Raw genomic sequence first — 20,508 nt, 5'->3', positions numbered from 1 at the left:
GGGTGTGTTCGATGTCGTGACCACCCACACGCTCTTCAACCCGCTCGCAGTGTCGACAACGCTCTTTGCTGCACGGCCGGCGGGATAATGCATCGGCGTTAGCATGCAACTTTCCCGCTCGGTGCTGAACGGTAAAGTGATAGTCCTGCAACCGCTCGAGCCAACGCGCTAACTGCCCCTCGGGCCCTTTAAAACTGAGCAGCCACACCAGGGAAGCGTGATCGGTCCGCAGCAAGAAGGATTGCCCGTATAAATACGCCCTAAAATGCTTAAGGGCCGCGACGACCGCTAGCAGCTCGCGCCGCGTGATGCAGTAATTCTTCTCCGGCCCAGACAACGCGCGGCTGAAGTAAGCGACAACACGCTCTTTGCCCCCAGCAACCTGAGACAGGACGGCCCCCAGCCCTACATCGCTCGCGTCCATGTCGAGAATAAACGTACGAGCTATATCAGGATATTCGAGAACGGGCGACATAACCAGAGCTTCTCGTAACCGAGTGAACGCACGCGCGTGCTCCCTGTCCCAACGAAACGGCTGGTTCTTTCTCGTGAGCGCGTGCAGTGGGCTGGCGATCGTAGCAAAATCCCTCACGAACCGGCAATAGTACGACGCTAACCTGAGAAAGGTGTGTAGCTGCGACACATTTGACGGCTCAGGCCAATTCTGTACCGCGGCAATTTTGGCTGGATCAGTGGCAATCCCTTGAGCGCTAATCACGTGTCCCAGAAAGACAGTTTCTTGCCGCAACAACTGGCACTTTTTGGGATTGAGCCGCAAATTCGCCCGCCGGATAGCTAGAAACACCTCCCGTAGGTTAGCTAGCGCGACCGCAAAATCCTTGCCGTGCACCAATAAATCGTCTAAGTAGATGACACAACGGTTGCGAGGGATCTCTGCCAATACTCTCTCCATCAACCGTTCGAACGTAGCGGGAGCGTTGCAGAGGCCGAACGGCATGCGCCGAAATTGCCATTGCCCTTGTCCGATCGAAAACGCGGTTTTGGGTCGTGCTTCCGGGGCGAGCTCTACTTGCCAGTACCCGCTACGCAGATCCAACGAGCTAAACCACGCCGAGCCCGCAACGTGTTCCAGCGCATCATCTATTCGAGGCCACAGTCCACGTAGACCTCCGCGCGATCTCCGACACGTCCCGACCGGAAGTTAAATCCGGCAGTTGGGGAAACAAAGATGGCTGCAGGAGGAGGGTTCCCCTCGGCGCCCCCCGAAGCTAGTTTAACGGCTGCTGGGGTACGCTGTCCTCCGGCCAGAGAACGTTGCAGCGGTAGTCTGGCAGTCCCTGGCCTCGGCGTCGTCGCGGAAACTCGGAGGCTGGGTCGAGGCCTAGCCGCGACGGGTAGCCCTGTCCCCGGCTAGGTTCACCTACCCAGCGGCCGCGAGCCACCGAAGATCGCTCGGCTCTCTCGCCGCGGTGTTCACCCAAGATGGGCTCGGTGCGCTCGGCCTCGCGCAGCACCTCGGACAGGGACGCCGGTGCCGCTAACCGGAGGTGCTCGCGAAGCCGGTACGGCCGGATTCCTCGAAGGAACGCGCGACGAGCTAGCTCTTCCTGCTGGCCGTGTCCGAAATCCGGGTAGCCCTGGCGCGCGAGAGATCGCAGGTCCATGGCGAACGCCCCCAGTGGCTCAGAGACGCGGGTTGCCAACTCCTCGCCTGCGGCCTCGTTACGGTCCCCTGCGCCGAAGCGGAAACAGAGCGACTGCTGCAGCTTCAACCAGTCCTCCCGCTCATCAGCCCGGAGATCTTGCAACGCCCGCAGCGCGTCACCCTCCAACAAGAGGGCCACCCGGACAGCTGTTTCTGCCGGGGACCAGCCCGCGAATTTGGCGGCTAGCTCTACTTGGGCGATGAACGCGTGGGGATCGCCGGCACCGTTGTAGACCGGCAGGCGCAGCGGCAGCTCCGCTCCGGTCGCCGCTCTTTGCCCGCGCTGGCCCCATCAGGGAGGGTCTTCTTCCTCCTCAGCTGCTCTGCTACTCGGCGGCCTATTTGGATCCTCCGGATTTCCTCCGGGGTGCGCTCTAACTCGCGACTCTCCATCCCACTTTTGACACCAAATGTAGCGTTTTCACCGCTAAGAAGGGACTTGGAGAGACGAGTGAGCTTCCTTGCTGCCCAATGCAAATGGCTGGGAGTATTTTATTCTTAAGTACACAATCAACAGTCACTAAACACATATCACCAGGACACACTCTAACTCACACACACACACCCTGGCCAAAGCCACTAACCCAACCACCTTTCCTCGACAGGGTGAACACCTAACAACCACTCCCGCAAAGCATGATGGTTACTATTCCAAACCCCACCCACACAACAATATATAAACCCCATCTTTTGCTGTTAATAAACAGAGACCTTTCTGACAGACAACGTGTGTGTGTTTGACTGAGTCTCTCCTGGCGCCAGAGAAGCTTGCCGAAGCACAGCGGACAGACCGAGCAACTCGCCTCTTCTACTACGTAACTTTAGAAAAACTTTACATTGACGTTTTTAACTCTGGTTCCAAGTTAGCCAAGTGAGATTCTGAGGGAGAACAAATGAAATGAGCCGGCATCAGAAACAGGCTGAAAGCCCGTGCACACCATATAACTCGTTACTGGAGAACAAACTTAATGACATCAGGGCCAGGGTAAAGTTCCAGAGAGACATTTGGAACTGCAATCTACTCAGCTTCACCAAGACATGGCTAAATCCAGCAGTGCTGGACCATGCCAGGAAAGCAGCAGGACCAGATGGCCTCTCAGGTCGAGTCTTTAGAGCCTGAGCAGACCGGCTAGCACCTGTCTTTACGGAGATAGTCAACTTTTCTTTATTTTAGTCAGTGATCCCCACATGCTTTCATCATTGTTCCTGTCCCAAAGAAACCCATCCTGCTTTCCTCAATGACTATTGCCCTGTTGCCCTCACCTCAGTGGTGATTAAGTGCTTTGAATGGCTGGTCAGAGAGACATTTCTTTACTAACTGACACAGTTTGCTTACTGTCCAAACCGCTCTACAGATGATGCCATCTCTCATCTCCTCCATACATCATTCACTCACTTGGACACTAGAAGGGGGAATTATGTTAAATGCTCTTCGTTGACTACAGCTCAGCATGTAACCATAATTTCCTCCACACTCACCACCAAGCTAAAACACCTGGGACTCAGCTTATCTCTGTGTTGGGTTGTGTTCTGAGCTCCCTGCTGTGTACTGATTCTACATGTATGACTGTGTGGCCACTACCAACTCCACCACAGTCATTAAGTTTGCTGATGACATCATCGTCGTGGGTCTGATCACAAACAACGATAAGACAGCCTACCTGAAGGAGATTTAAAAATCTGGAGAAATGGTGCCAGAGGAACAATCTCTAGCAAGCGGTGCTAGACCAAGGCCAGAAAGATCGTAAAGGACCTCAACCACCCCAGCAATGGACTGTTCTCTATGTTGCACTCAGGAAAGCGATTTCGCTTTCTGAAGTACAACACAGAGAGACTGAGGAGAAGCTTCTTCCTGCAGGCGACACAATCAGTACACCACACAGGACAGAACCATTTCTAAACATGTACAATTATGACATTGTCTCTTTGCACTCATTCTGCACATTCATGCACATTTACATATTCATATTTTATTTCTTGGCTCATTGCACTTTCATGCATATTTGCATTCCCCCCAGTCATTTTTATTTCCAATAAAATTTCTATGTTTGTCTATATTGTACAGAATCTTTTCTTTTCCATATTTGTACAGCCAAGTTTTTTTTTTTATATATTTTTCTTATATTGTATATTTCTGTGTTCTATAGATGTTATTCTTATCCTAGCTAAATTTGTTTTCTATTATTTTTATTTATTCATATTTATTTTCTATTAATAATCTTTTATTTTTAAAATTATGGATGGTCGTATAAGCATTTCACTGCATATTAAACTGTGTATGACTGTGTATGTGAGGAATAAGATTTGAATAATTAAACTATATAATCTAAAGGAAAACAAATTTTAGGTTATGTAAGTCGTATGAAACGTGAATTATTGGCGCATCCACTGTAGCGGAGATGACAAGATGACATGATTACCTTCATCCTTACAGCTGAAAACAAATAAATTACAAATTCATCAATAAATTATTAAAATTGCAAGAGTCAGTCTCCTTGCTGTTTTTCCAAACACATTCATAAGCATTAGTCTACTTCTGCCGATGCGCTCTGGAAAACTTTATGCTGTAACATCCTTGCCAACTCAGTCTAGAAGGTTAAGATCTGGGTCACCGGATTACTGAGCCGCTCCTTTGTCTCCCCCTAGTGTGTCTGTGTGTACATGTCTCCTTGTATTGTTATTAGCACCAAATTAAGATGACCTGTCTATCCTTATGTGTGTCTTTATTTATAGCCCAGCCGAACCCTCATCCCGTTGTCGGTTCACTGCCGTGCACCTCTGTCTTGTCACCCAAATGCTGATCATGTGTGTGTGTGTGTGTGTGTGTGTGTGTGTGTTTTCTCAGGACTGAGTGGTGTCTGCAGGGTACAGCGCGAGGGTTTTACGGCACTGTCTTCACGGTCAAGGTCAAGATCCTCAGTACGAGGGGTCTTCGGCCCCTTCGCAGCTACCTCGTTTTGTGTTATGTTCTTTATGTTCTCAAACCCTACCCACCTGCAGACCCCCAGTGTTCCGTTCTGTTTCTTTTGTTTTCCTTTTATTTCTGATATGGTGTTCTGAGTTATTGACAATTCGCTAAAGAAAGAAGGAATAAAAACTTATCTCTAACTAATCCTGCATCTGCGTTCGCTTCCTTCACAAATAGACATGACATATGCATGCAGTTGAGTGCTGATTAGACTACGTAGGAAATTAAAAGAGGAGGATCATGGCTCAACATCCCGAGCCCAAACCCTATTTAAATTAAATTAACAAAAAGTGCAGGTAAACAACAATAGCCCATGTTTAGAAAAGTTTATAAAAGATTATAAATATTAATCCTGCCTTTATTTTTAGGTGTTTTAGGGTAAATCATTTAGTGACAAGCCTATAAATTTCCATGTACACTGGTACATCTGTATGAATAAATGGTTTAAATGAATGTACCATGTACGGCCTCAAGGAAAACGAGCCGGCGTCAGGAACAGGCTGAGAGCCCGTGCAAACCGCACACCTCTGCCTAGCATCCTGCTTGCCAACGTCTAGTCACTGGAGAACAAGCTCGATGACCTCAGGGCCAGGATAAAGTTCCAGAGAGACATTCGGGACTGCAACCTCCTCTGCTTCACCGAGGAATGGCTGAACTCAGCGGTGCCGGACCACGCCATCCAGCCGGCCGAGTTCTTCTCGGGTCACCGCATGGACAGGACGCAGGACTCGGGGAAGTCAAGGAGAGGCGGCGTGTGTTTAATGGTGAACAGCAGCTGGTGAACAGCAGCTGGTGCAACAGCGCGAGCGTTGTTCCTCTTACAGGCTCCTGCACACCAAATCTGAAACTACTGTCCATCACGTGTCACATCGGTCATAATCAGTGCCGTTTATATTCCACCACAAGCGGACACGGACACTGTCTTATACGAGCTGCATGAGGCACTCACACAGCACCAAACACAGCATCGGGACGCTGCGCTTATTGTGGCGGAAGACTTTAATAGTGCCAACCTCAAACGCCCAGCGCCGAACTTTTATCAGCACATCGCCTGTCCCACCAGGGGCGAAAGGATACTGGATCATTGTTATACAACGGTCAAGGACGGCTATAAGGCACAGTCTTGTCCACCGTTTGGTAAATCCGACTACGCCGCCATCTTCCTAATGCCAAAATACAAACAAAGGCTGAAACAGGAAGTGCCGGTTCAGAGGGAGGTCGCGCGCTGGACGGACCAATTGTTGGCCGCGTTACAGGACACACTTGATGACGCAGACTGGGACATGTTCAGGAACAGCTCCGATGATGACGTCAGCGTGTTTACGGAAGCAGTTGTGGGATTCATTGGGAAACTAGCGGATGATACCGTAGACAAAAAGACTATCAGAACGTTTCCCAAACAGAAGCTGTAGGTGGATAAAACCATCCGCAATGCTCTGAGATCTCGCACCGCTGCCTACAACACGGGACTTGCGTCGGGGGACATGAAACCGTACAAGGCTGCGTCGTATAACGTCCGGAAGGCGGTGAAAGAGGCGAAGCAGCGCTACGGGAGAAAACTAGAGTCACAACTCCAACAGAGTGACACTAGAAACCTGTGGCAAGGATTAAAGACAATTACGGACTATAAAGCACCAACAACCGGTATGACAAACGCGGACGTGACTCATACCGAGCTGAACACTTTCTATGCTCGCTTCGAGGCTGCAGCTAAAGACGTTAGCAATCCTAATGCTAGCGGCACTAACGGCTGCAGACAGGAAGACACTGCCAGCACCGGAAGCACGTTCATCATTACCAAGCATGACGTGAGGAGTGCCTTCAAGAGAGTGAACACCAGGAAAGCAGCAGGACCAGACGGCATCTCAGGTCGTATCTTCAGAGCCTTCGCAGACCAGCTAGCATCTGTGTTCACTGAGATATTCAACATCTCTTTATCTCAGTTGGTGATCCCTACATGCTTCAAAGAGTCCATCATTGTTCCTGTTCCGAAGAAACCTCATTCTGCTTCCCTCAACGATTATCGCCCTGTAGCCCTCACCTCAGTAGTGATGAAGTGCTTTGAACGCATGGTCAAAGACTTCATTATTTCTTTACTACCCGACAGACTGCTTTACGGATGATGCTATCTCTCGTCTCCTTATACATCTCTCACTCACCTGGACACTCGGAGGGGGAATTATGTGAAAATGCTCTTCATCGACTACAGCTCTGCATTTAATACCATAATTTCCTCCACACTCACCACCAAGCTGGAGCACCTGGGACTCAGCTCATCAATGTGTCAGTGGATCTCCAATTTTCTGACTGGCAGACCACAGGCAGTAAGGATGGGCGGACATGTCTCAGCCTCCCTCACTCTTAGCACTGGAGCCTCCCAGGGTTGTGTTCTGAGCCCCCTGCTGTACTCTCTGTACACCTATGACTGCATGGCCACTACTAACTCCACCACTGTCATCAAGTTTGCTGACAACACTGTTGTGGTGGGCCTGATCACGAACAACGATGAGACGGCCTACCTGGAGGAGGTTGGAAATCTGGAGAACTGGTGCCAGTGAAACAATCTCCTCCTGTACGTCAGCAAGACAAAGGAGCTGATAGTGGACTTCAGTACAAAGCAGGCGATGAACTACCAGACCCCCGTCATCAACAGGAGCCCAGTGGAGAGAGTAGACAGCTTCAGATACCTCGGTGTTCACATCACGCAGGACCTGGCATGGTCCCGTCACATCAACACCATGGTAAAAAAGGCCCGGCAGTGTCTGTACCACCTCAGACGCTTGAGAGACTTCAGACTGCCCTCCAAGGTGCTCAGGAATTTCTACTCCTGCACCATAGAGAGCATCCTGTCAGAAAACATCACGACCTGGTTCGGGAACAGCACCATGCGGGGCAGATGAGCTCTACAGAGGGTGGTGCGATCAGCTGAGCGCATCATCCGCACCGAGCTCCCTGACCTGCACTTAATCTACACCAAGCGGTGCTGGACCAAGGCCAAGGCCAAGAAGATCGTGAAGGACCTTAGCCACCCCAACAATGGACTGTTCACTCTGTTGCGGTCTGGGAAGCGATTCCGGTTCCTGAAGGCCAACACAGAGAGACTGAGGAGGAGCTTCTTCCCGCAGGCGATAAGGTCTCTCAACCACACCACTATGCAGAACTAACACAATCTTTTCACAATCAATCAATCAATCAATCTTTTTACATCAATGGACACTATGTACAATTCCACGAACATCTACCTTCACATCTACACTACATGTTTACATTTACATTCTGGACCATTGCACAAAGTCACTTTAATAACCATTGCACAAAGACACTTTGTTCTATGCATATTTGCAGTTTTCTTCCAAAATATAAAAATTTCTTAATTTCTTAAATGTTCTTGTACAGTACAGTATATTTCTATTTGTACAGTATATTTCTATTTTTATAGTACAGCATATTTCTATTTTTATTTCTATTTTTATTTTTCCTAGTTCAATTTAATTTTTCCATTTAATTTTTCTATCGTATTTCTTTTATTCACATTTATTTCTCATTATAAGCTTTAATTTTTTAAGGTCACTGAGAGTCGTATAAGCATTTCACTACATTTCGTACTTTGTATGACTGAGTATGTGACAAATTAAATTTGAATTTAAATTTGAGGGTGTGTGTCTCTATGTGTGTGTGTGTGTGTGTGGTGTCACCTGAGAGTCGTCATTTTGTCTTACCTATTTATGAAAAGTCGTGGATTATTCAGTGAAACAGAGGATCTCCTGAAAGGGTTAGGTAATTTTACCCAAAACAAAAGGTCTTTCTGAGTGTTATAATATAACAGATATACAAAAAATGTACCCACCCTGTTAAAATGGCGTATTCAGGGAAAGGTGCGCCCGCGAAAGGTTGTGCTCAGACCACTGAGCTTCTGCAGATTTAAAAATTTACATTGTTACAGTTTTTTAATCACTGGAATAGAAGAGATAGAAAGTTTCCTCATCATACCATGCCTGTATTGTTTTTAATCACTTTATACAAAACCCATGATTATTTTTTTATCAAATCTAAGAAAATTATTGTGTGTCAAACCTCATTTAAATTAAATTAACAAATATTAAATACAATAGCCCACAATGAATAAAGCATATTTATTTTGATCATGAAAATAATCCTGAATAAAAAAAAAATTATTCAGATGTTTTCAATACAAATCTTGAAATACCCACATGGCATCAAACATTCCCCATCTTAATTTTTTAACTATTTATTTTACCTATTTAAACCATTAACAAACTATTATCTCTTAAATCACAGGCTCCTTTCAAGGCTATACATTGTCAGGCTGTCTTGGCACACCCTAGCTATTGCTTTTTACATATGACCCCCTCTAAAAAATATATCCTTGGGGAGAGCTTTTACAGGAAACACCTTGTTTATTAGTTGCATGAACTTCACTAAAGCATCCAGGATGAAATGCTGCTGAGAGGTAAGGAGTGCCCAAATCCTGAGTCTGGAGAGCATCATTAAATAGTAGTCGGTCTTGTGTTCGGTCAGAGGCAGGATGCAAGTGCAGACAGATGTTTATTTAAGTGGAGCTTAAACATTATAACGAAAACAAACACAGTGCATAAATACGAACATGAAAACTATGACTATGGAGTGGAACTATAGCTAAGGTTAATGCTAATTACAAACAAAACATGATGCTAACAGGAATAAAATGGTAAAATAATGTAATGATGTACAGTATGATACAAAAGCTCTGAAACCTAAATAAAGCCTAAAGCTTAAGTTAAGGCATGTGGTGGTTGCATGAGACTTATGCGACTAATGACAAATATGGCCTTGTTTTTGCCGGACTCACATGAGTGATTTATTTGGTGCTGCCACTGTTGTAATTAAATCATGTTCATATGAATATCTTGCTTTACCAATCAGCATACTATGCACCACTAGTAGCATGACACTTGTTACATAATGATTAAATTTGAAAGGAGCTACCAAGAAAGAGAAGGACTTACCCATTTGAGAACATTATGGAATAATTTCTTTCCATAAGGTTATTGCGGTGATGTTTTTTTTTTTTTTTTTGGCAGGGGTAGTTTGTTTTGCACTTAGTTTTTAAAGATTCAGAGATGCTAGTTAATGGTACATGCATTTTCTTTGCACAGTGGATTTAAAAATTAAAGATCGATGAATGCAATATTACTTGTAGCTACATGTCCTTATTAATTGTGCTGATTATGATGTTAGAGTCTATTTGCTACGCAAAAAAAAACAGTCCACTGGATGTCAGTACAATGAGCTCTTAAATGCAGTTTCATGAAATAAACATTTTGGTAAAATTATTGGCTAGAAGAAACAGCACATTTACACATAAGAGCACTGCACGAACAGAAGTGTAAGAGCCATATTTCATTGTTATAATTTTGTTGTTGTATTTATTTTGTTTCATTGGTTAAGCTTTACCCATTAAGTTACACGTACACATTAAGGTTATTTGTTAAGCATTTAATTTATTAGTTAAGCATTTAGTTCATTAGTCAAGAATTTAGTATGATAATCGTATGTTGTAATGTGACATCACTTCATAAGTTGTTCTGTGACATCATTCCATAATTGTGTAGCGGCACGCACGTTAGCTGTTAGTTGTTGTTAAAATGCGGAAGTGTGGAGAACACAAGCTTTTGACCGTAATACCGTAAGCTAAAAGATATAACAAATAGGTTATTGTAACGATAGTTTAAGACTCTAAGCTACAGGACACAGCAAATGACTTGTTGTAACCACAGTGGATTTATGCAAGAAACTGCAAGAACTGTTGAACTTTGATGTTAAAAATAAAACAAGAGACAAAGAATTCAACAGACTTGAGTTGTGAGTAACTAAGTGTAACAAGAAAGATACGCGTCAAAACTTGTGAATAACATGCCATGCCAATAACAATAACAAGGAGAAAGCGCAATCAAATATTGTACAAATTTAGAACATTGCATACACAGTAGAGAGAGCTTAAAAGAGCTTAGTTGTCATCAGTGTTGGGTGTACTTTGTAACGCGTTAGAGTACTTGGATTACTCTTTTAATGTAATTAGTAATCTAAACCCTTACGTCTGCCATTTAAGTACTTAATTATTTACTGTATATAGTTAGGCTATAATAATTATATATGCTAACATTAAATAAAACAGCTAAATCAACTGCAACATGTTTTCTCAGTTTAGAAATAGAGCTTTTATATGCTGAAGTGTTTGTCTGTTTTGGCAGACAGAAAAGAAACCGCAGTATGAAGCTGTTCTTTTGCACTGTGTGTAAGCAAAACATGCTTTGGATATAAGGCCAGGGTTGTTCATCCTCTTCTGTTGTAGCAGTGGGTCAAAGAGTTTCTTTTTTAATTCATAATGAGCATGGTAAGAAATCTCTTTAATCTGTGCATTGATTAAAATATTTTTGTTGATGCATTTTTATATGCCATTTTCCTTTCCCTTTGAAAGTGCTGTTATAAATCTAGTTATATTCTAATTAGAATCATCTAGATCTCTTTCATGTTTAGATTTTTCTATCTTTTTAGTTAAGCAGAAAATTGAGAATTCATGAAGGCACATGTCTGTTGGATAAAATATAAAGGTACATTATTAAAAAAATAAAAATCAAGTGTTTGAATTATTTGCAAAGCACAAAGAATAAGGGTGTGCTCAAATAGTTATTCAACGCTGGCCATGACCAGTAAAAAAGTATGATGATTACTAATATAAAAAAAAAACCTGAAGCACTTTGTGTGGATTTATGCGATGAGTCATTTTGTTGGGGGAAGATTCTATTAGGTTTAAAAAAAGAGTGTCAGAGATTTTAAGCTCAGAGAATAAGAGTTATTTTTTGTTGTGTCCGCCGCACCTTGATACACTTACTAATCTGGGCCCAATCGACTGGGAGAGAAAAACACACACACACAGGCATGCTGTCTGAAGATCTATGTTTATTCTTAGCAAAGAAAGCACATTTAAAGCGATGCTGTGTCCCAAACATCAAAAGGACCAGTCATTAACATGTTGGTCATTGAAAGACCCGGACACATACAGGTGATAGGAAATACATTTGCATTTTCCTGGTTAAACAAAACTGTTCTAGCGGTCAAGAGTTGTCTGGAGGTACATTCGCCTGGATATAGCATATAGAAGGTGTTACCACATAAGGCATCAGAGAGGTGGCAGTTCTCAGAGCACAGGAATCTTCTTATTAGATTATAATTCCTCACAATATTATAAAACCTTACAGATGCTTAAGTGCATGGAAAGTTCTAGAAAAAGTTGTTTATAATTAGTTACAGACACACCTTGATTTCAATGGGATTTTAGCCCGGTTTTAAGGCACGACATAGCACTGAAACTGCTCTCATAAGAGTGTTTAACAATTTGCTTTTACCTGCTCACTCTGGTGATTCTGCCATTCTGGTTTCATTCGACCTGACTGCAAATTCTGACACAGTAAACCATACCATCCTTTTATCACGCCTCAAGACATGCGTTGGAATTAAAGGTTCTATTCTTAAATGGTTAAAATCATATCTGTCAGACAGGAGTTTCTCAGTCCATCTAGGGAAGGATTCATCCACAGTGTCTTCTCTTGGCTGTGGTGTACCCCAAGGCTTCATCTTAGGTCCAATTCTCTTCTCACTGTATATGCTTCCATTGGGGTCCATTTTCAGGAAGCATGAAATTGCCTTTCACTGTTTTGCTGATGATCTTCAAATCTATCTGTCTATCCCAACAAATAGTCATCCATCTGTTTAGACCTTGTTGAACTGTGTCAGAGATGTTCAAATGGAGATATGGAGATAAATTTTCTCACTCTGAACAAAAATAAAACAGAAATTATTGTTTTTGGAAAGTCTAATCTCCTCAGTGGTTATGACAGCGTTATTGGATCAGAAATCGGGGTAATTTTTTACTTTGCCTTTAAATTGAATGAACAGATCAGCTTAGTTGTAAGGTCCAGCTTTTTCCAACTTCGACTTCAAAGAAAGCAAAGTTAAGCATTAAATTCTCCCTGAACAGTTTGAGTTATGCTTTCATCACGTCACGCCTTGACTACTGTAACTCCTTATACACAGGTCTCAGTCAGTCACAACTTCAACGGCTACAAGCCGTTCAAAATGCAGCAGCTCGCCTTCTGACTAGGAAGAGACAACGTGATCATATGACATCCATACTGGCTTCCCTTTACTGGCTTCCTGTACATTTCAGGATCCAGTTTAAAATATTACTTCTTTTTTTTTAAAAAGCTTAAATAATTTGGCACCTGCTTATCTGTCGGAGCTTCTTGTTCTTTACTCCCTTACCAGAGACTTGCGATCCTCTGATCATCATCTACTGCACATCCCCAGAACAAAGCTCAAAACCAGAGGTGGCAGAGCCTTTTCTGTAGTAGCCCCCAGCCTGTGGAACAGCCTCCCTTGAGAGTTGAGAGCCGCCCAGGATTTTAATCATTTTAAAACCATGCTTAAAACACATCTATTCTCATGTGCATTTTATTCCATCTGATTTATTAAGCTAGTTTTTTTTTAATTTATTACTAATATTATTATTAACTTTATTTCATCCTATGGATTTCTGTCTTGTGGTTTGTAATAGTGAGGGATGAATTTTAAGTAGATACCTTGTATAGTATCTGCTGACTCATTGTTTTATACTTGTACAGCACTTTGGTGGGCGGAAGTTGTTTTAAATGTGCTTTATAAATAAATTTGATTGATTGATTGATTGGTTAGTAAACCTACTACATAAAGTATACTTGGGAAATATATATAAAATGAGCTTGAAGTATACTTCTTTTTTGATAAGGACCATGAAAATTTTGCCTGGAAATGTTGCATGGAAATGTTTGTCCAGTGCAAACAGCAGCATAAAAAAAAGGAAATTAAATGTTTCAAGAACCATTTATGCTCCCCACAGCTGATAAGATTTGCTCAGGTCTTACTAGTCTAGGTAATCTCTTCTGACCTTTCTCTTCAACAATGTGTTGTTTTTTTGTAAATTCTAATGAATTACCATGCCTATTACTGACATTACTGAGATCACTTTTTTCACCATAATGTTTGATATGAACACTGAGGTTCTTACAGTATTTGTATGTAGATGATTATACAGTATGCATTGTGCTGTTGCCACATGAATGAACTTATTTTTGCCAAAACATCCTGCAGGGGCAAATAAGACATCAGACTCCGTCACTTCAGGAGCTGTGACTGGCTTAAATGCAAAATTCATGCAAAATGCGGCAAAAGGCCAAAACCTCTAAAATTAGATTTTAGCCATATGTCACAACATTTTTTAAAACATAAACTAAATTGTCTATTAAACTTATTCATATGCTAATGGATATCATTATCACATAAATATTACATGCTATTATTAATTAATATTGTCCAGTTGCCATCTAGTAATTTCAAAAAACAATTTCCCTAAAAAAAAGGAAAGTACATTTAAACAGTTCCAATGTGGATGTGATTAATGTTTTGTCCCATTACTAATCCTGTGTCCTATTCACCAAAATAAATATGTGATTAATTACATTGTTTTTGCCACAACATTTAAACTTTTATCTTTTATCAAGACGTAGATTAAATTATGAATCAGTTACGATGCTGGATACATTTAAAATATTATATATATATATATATATATATATATATATATATATATATATATATATATATATATACAAAAACTAAATTTAAGCTTTTTGTTTTATGCTTTTTTTCTTGAAAAGGTCATGTGATGCAAGCGCCTTTGTCTTTGTAAAACACTGTGCATTTGACTTTTAAATAAACTACATAGTCATTTGGCAAGAGGCACCAAGTGGACAGCTCAGAGTTTAAAATGGTCAGAGAGTTGGCATTTTGGTTTATGTCAAACAAGGTAAGAAATCTCTTTGGTACTGTGCCTTAATACAGTGGTTTTGGTGTAAGGTAATTTGTATAATTTGATGTGCACAGTCAAAGTTTCTCATTCCTTTTTTTGAGTATTGTAAATGATAAAACGTTATTCTTTCTATTTAAAGAGAAAATGAAGAATTCTCAGAGGTTCAAGTTTCTTTGTTTCGGTAAAGTCTGATTATTTGTATCTTGTACATTGTTATAAAAATTTTAAATAGATTTTTTTTTGTATAGATAAAAAAACGAAAGTATTGAAGTGTGTCTCCCTAAGCAGGGAATAATCAAATGCATCTTTTGGCACAGGGATATACATTTTCTCATCACAGTGGATACTGACCTATCAGCAAGGTACAAATATACTGTTTTTTTCCCCCCAATTAACTGGAAACAAACAGGAGATTTTATAATTAAATATTTAAAACAAAGAAAAAGTTTTTATATATATTTAACATTCATGATTATTTATCATTTCTGGGTCCCTACCCTGTGTGACTATGCTACCTGCTTTGTAGAAAAGTTTGACTTTTCTTCATGCTTAATCCTTCTGTTGAAGTATGTATTAGTCCAAATGGTAATAATGATGAGAGACCTAACCACTCATGCTAGTAAATTCACATACACTCATAGACCACTTCATTAGGTAGACCATGGTAGTTCAGGGATGGACCCCATTTTGCCTTCTGACCTGCCTTAATTCCTTATGGTATAAAGTGAAAAAGGTGCTAGAAACATTGGTGAAAGATTTTAGTCCATATTGACATAATAGCAATACACATTTGTTGGCTGCATATCCATTATGTGAATCTCCTGTTCCATCACATTATAAATATGCTCCAGATCTGTGAGCTTTGTAGGATATTTGAGTACAGTGAACTCACTGTCAGGAAGTAAACAGTTTAAGGTAATTTTAGCATTTGACATTTTTTGAGCAAATTATCTTGTGGTCATAATGGGATAGACAGCAACTATTTTTATGTATGCTGTGGCATTTAATTGTTCAATTAGTGATAAAAGGCCAAAAGTGTGCCAAGATATTCCCCACACCATTACACCACCAGCATGGACTATTGATACAAGGCAGAATGGATCCATGATTCCATGTTGTTTTACGGCAAATGTAGACCCTTCCATGTGAATGCCATAGCAAACACAAAGACGTATCAGATCAGGCAATGTTTTTCCAATTTTCTGCTGTCTAATTTTGGTAAGCCCATGTGAATTGTAACCTCCGTTTCCAGTTCTTAGCTGACAGGGGTGGCACAAGGGGTGGTTTTCTACAGCAGTAGAGGGAGCTACTTCTATAAGACCACAGAGGGAAGTGGTCAAAATCAGAAATGAAAAGATAAAATGTCTGCAGTGTGAATGTAGGTTTAGGGTTAGTCTGCAGTGTGAATGTAGACTAAGAGACTGAGAGATGTAGACTGAGACTATGTAGACTGAAAGAATGTACTTTTACCCTAAAAATGTTGGTACCAGTCAAGCAGTGATAGAGCATTGAAGAAAAATGGTGCAGTTCAGGGATTGATAAGGGCTGTGTTCAGGGTTTGATAAGGGTAAAGTAAAGTACTTGCTGGATCCTTTTGGCCTTGTTTTCAAGAATCAGTGGTTTAAAGCTGATGTGGCACCTACAGTACAGTGGAGGTTGAATGGCACACTGAGGTAGACCTGCCTGCAATGAGTTGCAGTACTCCAGTGGTTCTCAACCTTATTCCTGAAGGACCACTGTCATAAATATAAGTGTGGTTTTACGTACCTGCTCTACCACACTCACTTCAATTAATAAAAGGCTATTAATTAGTTAGATCAGGTGTGTTGGAAGCTGTAGGGCAGTGGTCCTCCAGTACCACTGTAGTAATCAGATCTGGAAATGACAAGGGATTCTTCTGATGTTTTAGGAAGGTAATCAATACATTTCTTTATATAAAATTATGGTTCACCACTATCCTTTCAGGTTTTAGTAATGTGTTTTTAATTCTTTTAATACCATTTATCATCTCCTAAGTTGGAACAAGAAAAGTTTTTTCCTTTCTTTATCAGGGCAATAATTTTAGCCTTCTGAAGCTGAGTAACATCTTGATCACAGGATATGTTTTCTGGTTGTTTAAGAAATGCAACACTACTCACTGCATCAGTTAAATAACTTGTTTCCAGCTGAACTGCAGTAATTATCCCATGGAAGACGTTTAACTATTTGCTTATTTAAATCCAGGTGGTGACATTTTTTTGGCAATGTACAAATGTTCTTTTCTCTTCTTCAGTTGATGTGGCCTTACAAGGAATAGCAACACAATCTTCTACACTTACAAATGCTTATCCTGCAAAGTTAGCTATTGATGGCAACACAGCATCTAGCTTAAGCTATGGCTCATGCACACACACAAATGCAGACTACAGCCCATGGTGGAGGGTGGATTTGCTGGCAGTGTATGATATTCGCACTGTAATCATCACTAACAGAGGCGATGCCTGTGCAAATCGGATAAATGGTGCGGAAATTCACATTGGCAACTCGCTTGTCAACAATGGCAACAATAACCCCAGGTGAATTATTTGTGTGTGGAAGTTTATAAAAAGGTTTATTTTTTCCATGCATTTACAACTTAAAAAGTGTGGAATTGCCATGAATAATTTTTATACACGGTTATAAAGCACATGAAGAACATTTGTTTAAGTAACATATTATGATTTTTTTTAACATGGCACCAATTAATACTTTCAATAAAACTACTCATGAGTTTAGTATTATTTGTTTTAAAGTCTTGACACTTTTTGTGAAGGCAAATTTTTCTGCACACTTGTATGAAAATATTGAGATCAGGGATAGAACCTCCTAACTTAATACATTACCCCACTATTCTCTCTCTCTCTCTCCGTTCAGATGTGTGGTTATCTCTAGCATCCCTGCTGGTGCCTCTGTAAGCTATACCTGCAATATGATGGGTCGTTACGTGAATGTCATTATTCCCAATATTAACCAGTATCATACTCTTTGTGAGGTGCAAGTCTATGGGGTTAAAGGTAATGTTTTTATACTCAATTCACAGTTTCATTTACATTTAATGCCAAATTAAGTTTCATAACAGTTGCTAAATATCAAAACTGTTGACTTTTTGTAGTACCTGATTTTAAGAGGGCATTTCTAAGATTAAAGATTAACAGCAGTGTGGATCTTAACAACCCTACCATGAAAGACAACATTCTTCAAAAGGTCTGTGTTTGTAAAAATTTACAATTAGTAGTCAGTTTAGGAGTTATACATACCTTGTAGCTACACTCGCTGGCCATTACAGATTTTATTTCCTTATATCTCTGTTGCCCCACCTCTTTTAGTAGAAAGGGGGTCACTGATAGATTGAATTTTACCTAAGCTGGCAGGGAACCAACTCATTGCTACTGATGAACTTGATACAAATGTAAAAGCCCTATGTACACTTATTAAACATCACCATGTTTAGTGTCATTGCTGTGTTGAGAAAGTTTCACCACCCAAATAATATTTGTTTGATGGCAGTCCAGTGGCAGTCCTTTTCCGCAGAGTAGCTTCGGACAAAAAAAAAAAACATTATTAGTTATTAAATATATATGCATTATAAAGTGTATTATATATTGCATGTGAAGTATTGAGAAGCACTTAATAGTACTTTTTCTCCATAGATAAAATCTGGCAATCTTCAGTCATCTGTATTTCAGATTTGCTGGACAGTGGAACCAGAACTCGAAACTAGATTTTAAAAATTAGAAAAAACTAGAAATTAGATTGCATTAAATTCAAAACTTCATAAACTGGCCATATAAGTTTCATGACAATTGCTTATATAAGAACCATAATTTTTATTTCTGCTGATTTCTGTTTTCTTCAGTAATTAGGTCATAATGCCGATCCACTTACAGATTAGCACATGTATACTGCCCCAAAAAAAAAAGAAAAAGAAAACAAAAAAGAAATAAATATTGAAATTAAATAAGCTAATACTTAAGGTAATTCAATTCAGTACTTCAGTGATTAAAATGTTCGGCTGGCAAAAATTATTTTGACTGTAACTGATGTGGTGAAAAACATAATTTTTTTAAAATTAAAAATGTTATAGAGTGGAGAGAGATTGACCATATTGGCAAAATTATTGGCTTGCCTGCATTCACATGCATATAAAGTTGAGTAAAATCCAATTCCTCATCAATAGTCTTTAATATGATGTTAACCCTCACTTTACAACTATAACAGCTTAGGGACAATAACAATAGACAGATAAAAGAGCACTGTAAGCATACAAGTCCTCAACACAATTCAGCCTGGCTAAAGCCTGGTGAAAACACAGACAGTAATTTAGACAGTAGACAACATACAAAAAGCATGGAATAAACAGGGCAAAATAAAAAAAACAGAACATAGAACAGAGAGCCTTCATAACATCAGATGGCAGGAACTGAGCATATATTTTGTGAAGAGAGAGAAACAAGAGGGCAATATTGTACACATACACTGTACTTGCCTCTTTCTGTTTTTTGTGCATATTTTCACACTTAAATGATTGAGATTATCAAACAAATGTTAATATTACACTAAGATAGTGTAAGTAAATACAAAATGCAGTTGTTAAGTAATAATTTCACTTAATAAGAGAAAAAAGGTGTCACTAAATAGAAAAACTCTTAAATAAAAATCACTTAAATAGCATCGTTTTGATTAAGTCAAGCATGCTAAAAGATCTCAAAGAAATTCAAGGGCAGATAAAAACAAATGACATGTAGGGTTACAAAGCCATTTCTAAGGAGTGGTCAGCCTGCCATTACTCCATGAGCAGGGACAACGATGAATCAACCAGGAGCTCATAAAAGATCCTTAAGAACGCGTGTGGCTTCCATGGGAGGGTTCCAAGGTGAAAGCCAGGAAAAAAAAGTACGCAAAGGCATTGAAAAGTATGTCAGGAAACGGAGATCACTCCCAGCATTGCATGTAATGCATTTGATTAAACATACGTCAATGTATGTAGCATATTTTTTGGTTTAGATTGCTTAATTAAAACTGAAATTGAAAGAAGTATTATGGTATATAATTCCATAATTATATTCGAGTGAATCATCCTGGGATTCACATGGGTTAGCTTTGTGTAATATTTAATTTGTTTAATGAGCTAAATCATGCACCTAAGTGAGCATCAAAAATAGATTTTATTTTACCCCATTTCTAAATGATTCGTAAACGACTCGTGTGAAGCAGTTCAAAGATCAGTCTGTCCAAACCCCTCCTTTCCGTGAGCCCTCACTGCTGTGATGACGCGGTGATTTGTGACTGGTCTACCGCTACAGCGTGTGTCGGAAAATACATAGAAAAGATGCCGTTTATTGTATGTGTGTACATACCAAAAAAAAGCAAAAAGGACAAACACAAACAAGTAGATAAAGCAAACGTGTATTATACAAAACTAAATAAAGTAAATGAAAAAGGTGCACCACAACCAAACAAAGATATAAACAATATTTACAAACTGTATATAATAAATAGATGTGTATGTGTGCGAGTGAGTGGATAATGTCAGAAGTCCGTGTTTATTGTATGTGTGTTAGAGGAGTATAGTTCGGTCTTACCAGGGTTAATGAAGTCCGAGAGGCCGGCCGGGCACAGTTAATCAGGTAAAAAAATCTTCGAAGAAAATGATCCACAACAATCTCTCCTTCTCTCGTCCAAATAAATAACGGCAGCACTGTTCCACCATTACTCCTCCTCCCAAACCCCCCCTAGTCGCACACGCGAAGAGCGCATGCACCTTGCCACTTCGCGAGTTTTAAATTCAGTTTTGGTGAATGGTGGAGAATAAACAGTTAAAAAGGATTTCGTGTGCTCTCGTTTTTATTGTTTTTTTATATTACAAAGTGTTTAAGCGAACATGGCATGAATGCTCGGTCACATTAACAAGAGTGTGGTAACATTAATTGTAAGATGGCAGGCAAGTTGTTC

At 40.5% G+C, this 20,508-nt stretch overlaps 1 protein-coding gene across 1 annotated transcript in view; it reads left to right on the top strand.

Moving 5' to 3' along the window:
* The window catches only part of LOC128508422 (fucolectin-like), a 39,354-nt gene extending 21,070 nt beyond the window's left edge, over nt 1–18,284 (top strand). The window contains exons 2-6 of the mRNA XM_053479764.1: nt 14,856–14,900; nt 16,811–17,093; nt 17,431–17,570; nt 17,669–17,760; nt 18,207–18,284. Of these exons, the coding sequence (XP_053335739.1) occupies nt 14,856–14,900; nt 16,811–17,093; nt 17,431–17,570; nt 17,669–17,760; nt 18,207–18,284 (638 nt within the window). The remainder of the gene's footprint in view (nt 1–14,855; nt 14,901–16,810; nt 17,094–17,430; nt 17,571–17,668; nt 17,761–18,206) is intronic.
* Nucleotides 18,285–20,508: the final 2,224 nt, after the last annotated feature.

The sequence above is a fragment of the Clarias gariepinus genome, chromosome 20 (genome assembly GCF_024256425.1).
Source record: "Clarias gariepinus isolate MV-2021 ecotype Netherlands chromosome 20, CGAR_prim_01v2, whole genome shotgun sequence".
Classification (NCBI taxonomy): domain Eukaryota; kingdom Metazoa; phylum Chordata; class Actinopteri; order Siluriformes; family Clariidae; genus Clarias; species Clarias gariepinus.
This window is presented reverse-complemented; position numbering and strand designations above follow the sequence as displayed.